At 39.1% G+C, this 8,305-nt stretch overlaps 1 protein-coding gene across 1 annotated transcript; it reads right to left on the bottom strand.

Moving 5' to 3' along the window:
* Window positions 1–5,962: 5,962 nt before the first annotated feature.
* LOC129622063 (olfactory receptor 11G2-like) lies at window positions 5,963–6,934 on the bottom strand. The gene has a single exon (XM_055538982.1). The coding sequence runs from the start codon at window positions 6,932–6,934 to the stop codon at window positions 5,963–5,965; it is 972 nt and encodes a 323-aa protein (XP_055394957.1).
* Between the last annotated feature and the right edge of the window lie 1,371 nt (window positions 6,935–8,305).

Below are 8,305 nucleotides of genomic sequence, written 5' to 3'. Positions count from 1 at the left end.
CAGGGCTTCTTTAGCTACATTGGAATGAATTATATTCCATTTTCTCTATATTTTAAAAAATTATACAAATGATATATTTTATAGTTAACAATTTTCATCATAAAAAAACAAAACAGAACAAAATAATGAAAATCCTCATAGTTCCATACGTCTACACACCTACTTCTCTCCACAGGAATGTGTTCGGTTTAGTGGGTATACATCTAGATTTTTTCTGTGTATTTACATATAAAATATGGGTTTTGAATGAGTATATAAATTGGAATATTCATTGGAAGGACTGATGCTGAAGCTGAAACTCCAGTACTTTGGCCACCTCATGCAAAAAGCCAACTCATTGGGAAAGTCCCTGATGCTGGGAAAGATTGAAGGCAGGAAAAGGGGGTGACAGAGGATGAGATGGTTGGATGGCATCACTGACTCAATGGACATGACTCTGAGCAAGCTCTGGGAGTTGGTGATGTACAGGGAAGCCTGGCATGCTGCAGTCTATGAGGTCGCAAAGAGTCAGGCATGACTGAGAGACTGAACAGCAAGAACAATAAATTGGATTATACCTAAGTATTGCTCTACAAATGACTAACTCTCCGATCACTTCCGATTTTCCCCTAAAAAGCAATGTCTAAGAAAGGGCTTTCATCCAGCTCTTGCAGAGTCTTCTGTCAGTTTGGAACAAATTAGGGCAATGAAGCTGAAGATACAGTTCTTCAGGAAAGACTTTGTTCAAGGAGGTGGTACATGGATGTGTGAGAAAACTACTTCCAAAATACAGTGTACTCAGTGGGTTTTTTTTGCCCCCGAAATTGGGATTTAAAATAGGAACACCAGTGAAATAAGAGGATAATTATTCTTTCTAAGCAAAGAAACTGTATTCTGAAAAATGACAATTCACTTACTTGTTTAACCTCAACAACTTTTTGAGCTCCTTAATTAGACCTCAGATTTCTCTATGTACACCTACACTGTCCAGTACAACAGCCATGACCCACATGTGGCTACTGACCACTTGAAATGTGACTAATCTTAATGAAGAATGTAGTAATCGTAAAATCACACACCAATTTTGAAGACTTCGTATAATAAAAGAATGTAAATGTTTCATTAATAATGTTTAAGTTGATTATAAACTTTTTATATAAACATTTAAATGATACTCTTTGGGATAAATTGAGTTAAAATATATTATCAAAATCGATTTCACCTATTTCTTTCCGTCTTTGTTTATGTGGCTATTAGAATATTAAAAACTACATATGCATTGTTTGTGGTTCACATTGTATCTCAGCACTGGTTTAGACAGATCTCAAAGAATCTAACAGCGTAAAATGCCATTCATATGTTGATACTTCTGAGGTTTTTACCTCCACTTGCGACCTCAGCTCATACTTACAGACTTGCATATAAAATTGTCTACTTATAAATCTCCACTTGGATATTTATTCATCCATTTTTAAGTGTATATTTCTATATTTTATTTCAGTGAAACTACTTTAGTCATTGTCTGGACATAGTATGAGAAATTCTGGCTAATGTACATAATTCTTATGTAGGTTAGCCTTATTCTGTCATGACACAATAAAGTAGATTCTTCTGGTATATATAAATACATACATAAATCTTTACATTTTAATTCCGGGTTTTCCCATGGAAGCAATCACCTTCACTGAAAATTTGGATACTGCTAATTAAATCTAACTTTTGTGTATGTTCCATGCTTAGTCACTTCAGTCATGTCTGAGTCTTTATACCCCCATGGACTGTAACCTGCCAGGCTTCTCTGTACATGGGCTTTTCTCAGCATGAATACTGAAGCTGGTTGTCATGTCCTACTGCAGGGAATCTTCCCAACTCAGGGACTGAACCCGCATTTCTTGTGTCTTCTGCATTGCAGGCAGTTTCTTTACTGCTGAGCCAGCAGAAAAGCCCAACTTTTGCGTACTAGAACAATTTAAATATGAGACATATAATGTAAAAATCATGAGCAAGATTTCTACTTATTAAATGGAGCAGTGGACAGAAATTGTTAGCTCTTTTTTTGAGATAAGTTGTCAAGCTTGTCAATTCTGCTGCTGCTGCTGCCAAGTCGCTTCAGTCGTGTCCGACTCTGTGCGACCCATAGACGGCAGCCCACCAGGCCCCGCCATCAATTCTACCTTCTTCTTACTACCAGCAAAGATTATTTATGTTTCAAGGATATATTTTCCTGCATTCTCAAAGTACTCCACTCACTCATTCTCTATTAAGGTGATGTCTTTACTCTTATTTGTATTTGTGAGAAAATCAGGAAAGAGAAAGACTATCAAGAACCCAGATACTAAAACCTGAGAATGTTCAATTTCCTTATATAAAATGGCATAGTATTTGCATGTAACCTAAGCACAGCCTGTATACTTTAATCCCTCTCTAGGTTACTTATAATACCTAATCCAATGTAAATGTTATGTAGGTAGTTATAAACACAATGTATATGTTATGAAAATAGTTGCTTGTGCACAACAAATTCAAGTTTTTCTTTTTGGAAATTTCTGGCATTTTTTTTTTTTTTAGTATTTTTGATCTCCAGTTCCTTGAATCCACAGATTCAGAAACTACAAATACAGAGGGCTGACTGTATTTATATATTCCTAGGGTTAAGATGGTTAAATTAGAGATGCCTTTTGAAAAACAACACTCACAGAAAACTATAACTGGATTCCTTGTTGATTGTAAGATTTTTTTCAGAACTTTCTCACCAAAATGAGAAACATTTATATCTTATATTAAAATCTCTTTAATAATCAGACATATTTAAGTCATATATTATACTCTACTGGTCTACACTTCTTCTTGGTAAATATCACACTATTTCATTTTGTGAGATCCAAGAGGAAGGGGATATGTGTATACACTCAGCTGATGCACTTCCCTATACAGCAGAAACTAACACAACATTGTAACAAAATTATACTTCAATTTCAAAAAAAATAAATATCAAGACTTTAAGTTCAAGCTATAGCTCTGAGGAGCCATTGACAAATAAGTATGACTATAGCTAATTTAAAAGATTAAAATGTTAGGATTAGACATCTAAATTTGAAATCCATCTTCATGCAAAAATATCCAGCAGGAGTTTCTGATGTTTGACTAAGCTTGAAATCAAAGTTAGTGCTGAAGCTATTCTATAACAAAATTTTAGCCTAAGGTTTCCTCATGAAGTGCAATATTGTAAATTAAGTTCCTATTTTAGAAAACAAGAAATTAGAAGAGTAGAAATTACCTCTGAGGGACTCCAAGAATTTTATAGAGAACTACCTGAAAATAAGTGCACCACAAAGACAGAAACATAGATCAATGGAACAAAAAAGAAAGCCCAGAGATAAATCCACGCACCTATGGACACCTTATCTTTGACAAAGGAGGCAAAAATATACAATGGAGAAAAGACAATCTCTTTAACAGTGGTGCTGGGAAAACTGGTCAACCATTTGTAAAAGAATGAAACTAGAACACTTTCTAACACCATACACAAAAATAAACTCAAAATGGATTAAAGATCCAAATGTAAGACCGGAAACTATAAAATCCCTAGAAGAAAACATAGGCAAAACACTCTCTGACGCAAATCATAACAGGATCCTCTATGACCCACCTCCCAGGGTAATGGAAATAAAAGCAAAAATAAACAAATGGGACCTAGTTAAACTTAAAAGCTTTTGTGCAACAAAGGAAGCTATAAGCAAGATGAAAAGACAGCCTTCAGAATGGGAGAAAATAACAGCAAACAAAGCAACTGACAAAGAATTAATATCAAAAATAGACAAGCAACTTCTGCAGCTCAAATTCCAGAAAAATAAACGACCCAATCAAAAAAATGGGCCAAAGAACTAAACAGACATTTCTCCAAAGAAGACATACAGATGGCTAACAAACACATGAAAAGATGCTCAACATCACTCATTATCAGAGAAACGCAAATCAAAACCACAATGAGGTACCATTTCATGCCAGTCAGAATGGCTGCTATCAAAAAGTCTACAAACAATAAATGCTGGAGAGGGTGCAGAGAAAAAAGAACCCTTTTACACTGTTGGTTGAAATGCAAACTAGTACAGCCACTATGGAGCACAGTGTGGAGATTCCTTAAAAAACTGGAAATAGAACTGCCATATGACCCAGCAATCCCACTGCTGGGCATACACACCAAGGAAACCAGAATTGAAAGAGACTCTTGTACTCCACTGTTCATTGAAGCACTGTTTCCAATAGCCAGGACATGGAAGCAACCTAGATGTCCATCAGCAGACAAATGGATAAGAAAGCTGTGGTATGTATACACAATGGAATATTACTCATCTATTAAAAAGAATGCATTTGAATCAGTTCTAATGACGTGGATGAAACTGGAGCCTATAATACAGAGTGAAGTAAGTCAGAAAGAAAAACACCAATACAGTATACTAATGCATATATATGGAATTTAGAAAGATGGTAACAATAACCCTGTATGTGAGACAGCAAAAGAGACACAGATGTAAAGAACAGACTTTTAGACTCTGTGGGAGAAGGCGAGGGTGGGATGATTTGAAAGAATAGCATTGAAACATGTATTTTATCATATGTGAAATAGATCACCAGTTCAGGTTTGATGCATGAGACAGGGTGCTCAGGGCTGGTGCACTGGGATGACCCTGAGGGATGGGAGGGGGAGTGAGGTGGGAGGGGGTTCAGGATGGGGAACATATGTACACCCATGGCTGATTCATGTGAATATATGGCAGAAACCACCAAAATATTGTAAAGTAATTAACCGCCAATTAAAATAAATTTTAAAAAAAGAAAATAAGTGCACCTTTGGGCTGGATTGTAGTGATCCCACAAAATCTACAACTCTTTGGCTTACACTAAATATGAACTAATCACATATCTGTATATAGAAGACGAGGACCTGCCTCCTAAAGTGATAATATTGGCAAAATGTGGAGAGTCAATCAAGACAACATAATCTTACTGAAGACCCTTGTTGGTGCCCAAAACAATACTTAGAATACACAAAAGAAATTCTGCTAAATTTTCTCTGATATTGAGGATTTTGTTTAAAAATCTGGTAATCTGGTTATATGAAGGATTACTGGCTAAATATTCATATGATTGAAATATATTAGCATTTGCTATGCTCTAAAAAAAGAACAGGTTGCATATTAAAAAGCAGAGACATTACTTTGCCAACAAAGGTCCGTCTAGTCAAGGCTATGGTTTTTCCAGTGGTCACGTATGGATGTGAGAGACTGTGAAGAAAGCTGAGCGCCGAAGAATTGATGCTTTTGAACTGTGGTGTTGGAGAAGACTCCTGAGAGTCCCTTGGACTGCGAGGAGATCCAACCAGTCCATTCTGAAGGAGATCAGCCCTGGGATTTCTTTGGAAGGAATGATGCTGAAGCTGAAACTCCAGTACTTTGGCCACCTCATGCGAAGAGTTGACTCATTGGAAAAGACTCTGATGCTGGGAGGGATTGGGGGCAGGAGGAGAAGGGCATGACAGAGGATGAGATGGCTGGATGGCATCACTGACTAGATGGATGTGAGTCTGAGTGAACTCTGGGAGTTGGTGATGGACAGGGAGGCCTGGTGTGCTGTGATTCATGGGGTCGCAAAGAGTCGGACATGACTGAGCTACTGAACTGAACTGAAAAAAAGAACTGGTTTGATGAAGGCAGAATTTGAGGATGTTGAGATAAGTCAGCAAAATGTAATGTATACCAAAAGAGAAATATGTGAAAATCTTATTAAATTGTTCAAAACAACTATATTTAAGGTACAAATATATCTGGACCATGAATAATAACTTCCTAAGACTTAAATCATGGGTCTAATGGACTTTTCAAAGTCATCTTCCCAATATGTGAAAATAAAATGAAAGGAAAAACAACATAATCTCATTCATCTCATGATCTTGCATCCTCCTAAACATGAATTATGCATTATGTTAAATTCGACTTTTGGAGCCTTTAAAGATTTCCTTCAGTAAAACACTCAAAATTTTTTTTAGTGCTTCTTCCATATCTTTGTTCTGGAAGTTGTAGATCAGGGGATTAAAGAAAGGGGTTGCCAAAGCATAGAACAAGGTCACAAATTTCTGTATCCCTGGGTATTCGCCAGAACCTGGGCTAACATACATCACCATGACTGAGCCATAGAAGAGGGATACCACAGCAAGGTGGGAGGCACAAGTAGAGAAAGCCTTCTGCCTTCCTGAGCCTGAGGACATCTGTAGCACCACACTGAGGACACAAAAGTAAGTGCCAAGAATGTACAGTAAGGTGAGGAAGATGATTAGAGAGCTCACGATACCACAAATCAGCCTAATTCCAGATACTGGAGCACAGGACAGTGCCAGCAAAGGTGCCAGATCACAGAGAAAATGGTCAACAGTGTTTGGACCACAGAAGGGCACTTGAGATATTAGAATCAAAGGGGTCAATAACCAGAGAAAGCCACCTACCCAGCAGAAGACCACTAACAACACACACAGGCGATGGGTCATAATGATAGGATAATGCAAAGGTCTAAAAATGGCAAGAAATCGATCAAAAGACATCACTGACAGAAATAAAGACTCAGCCACACACATGGAGAAGAAGAAGTAGAACTGGAGCAGGCAGCCAGCGTAGGAGATGCTCTTGGTCTGGGAGATGATGTTGGCCAGCATTTTGGGCACATCGGAACTGACATAGCAGATCTCCAGGAAGGAGAAGTTGGCCAGGAGGATGTACATGGGTGTATGGAGCTTCCGGCTTGACCACACAGCACAGATGATGGCTGCGTTCCCCATGAGGATCAGGAAATAGATGATGGAGAAGAGCACAAAGAGGAGGATCTGGATCTCCCTGCGGCAGGGGAAGCCCAGGAGAATGAACTCACTCACAGACCCAGAGGTATTAGTCTCCAAGGTCCTCATTCGTCTGAACTGTGGAAGTGACAGACAATAAGAAGCACAGAAATATCTATATTTTTTCCAATTCCTGATGAAGAGATATGTTTCTTTTCCATAATTTGGGTTTTTTGAATTTCTGTCTTCCCTCTGGAAAAGTGAGTTTTTCTTTCCTCTTTTTCTTCTTTTCCTCCTTGTTTATTTAATAAGCTTTTATTTTACACATACTATTGCCAGGCACTGTTCTAGGAGGTAGGGAAAGACAATGAACAAAAAGGCAGAGTCCCTGGTCTTCGGATTATGTCAAACATCTTATGCTCAAAACAACTTCAAACAATACATTAGGGGCTCTAGAATTTCTATATAGAGGGAGTTTGAATCTGAGTAGAAGAGATCTAAGGGAATTTCCAGGTGGCTTAGTGGGTAAAGAATCCTCCTGCCAATGCAGAAGACACAGGAGATGCACGTTCAATCCCTGGGCCAGGAAGATCCCCTGCAGGAGGAAATGGCAACCTATTCCAGTATTCTTGCCTGAAAAATCCTATGGTCAGAGGAGCCTGGCAGGCTACAGTCCATGAGGTCACAGAGTCTCACACGACTGGGCATGCACACACTACAACGGCAAAGGAATTTACCTTGGAACCTCATCTGCACAGCAAGGAAACTGTTTTTGCTTAGATTGTGTGTTTATTTGTGGTGGTTTCATGGGGAGCTAATATGGAGTATGGACTGGATGTTAGCAGCCCTCCACCTATGTTGTAGTGCTGCCACTGACACAGTTAACAGTGTGACGTGACATAAGAAAGTTTTTGTTGTCATGTTGAAGAGGAAAAGCTAAAATTTTACATACCCTCCTGCTCCTTCTGCCTCTGTAACTCAGCTTGCTCCTTGAAAAATCTGGATCACATAGGTCTCAGAAAGTGGAGACTCACAATACTAGGAACTGGAAGTTATCTCACTCACCCTTGTCCTGCTGTTTGCAATCATCCAGCCCCCACAAACCCACAAACCTACTTAATCATGTCTGTCCATGTGTAAAAGCTCTATAACCCTTTTGCTTAAGGTTCAGGGCTTGGAGTGTTAACTCCTCTGGGCCCACCGGTATAATAAACCTGAGTTCTCCAACTCTCCAAGTGTGGTGCTTGGTTTCTTGAGTACTGGGTTTCTGCATCATTTCTGGAGACCTCAGCAAGATTCCAACCACAACGGCCCCTTGAGCCACAGGACTGGTGGTTTGGCCAGGCTGGAGCAAAGGAACCCAGAGACGAACGAGGAGACGCGCCACCTGACAGTGTTCCAGGTTCTCTTTCGGACCCATGTTCCGACTCTCCGGACAGCCAAGCCCTGACTGGACTCATTGGAGGGACGGACCAACTCACCAGGAATGGCCACAGGATC

This window comes from Bubalus kerabau, chromosome 10, assembly GCF_029407905.1.
Source record: "Bubalus kerabau isolate K-KA32 ecotype Philippines breed swamp buffalo chromosome 10, PCC_UOA_SB_1v2, whole genome shotgun sequence".
Lineage (NCBI taxonomy): Eukaryota > Metazoa > Chordata > Mammalia > Artiodactyla > Bovidae > Bubalus > Bubalus kerabau.
Note: the sequence above shows the minus strand (reverse complement) of the source record. Positions and strands in the feature narration are given on the sequence as shown.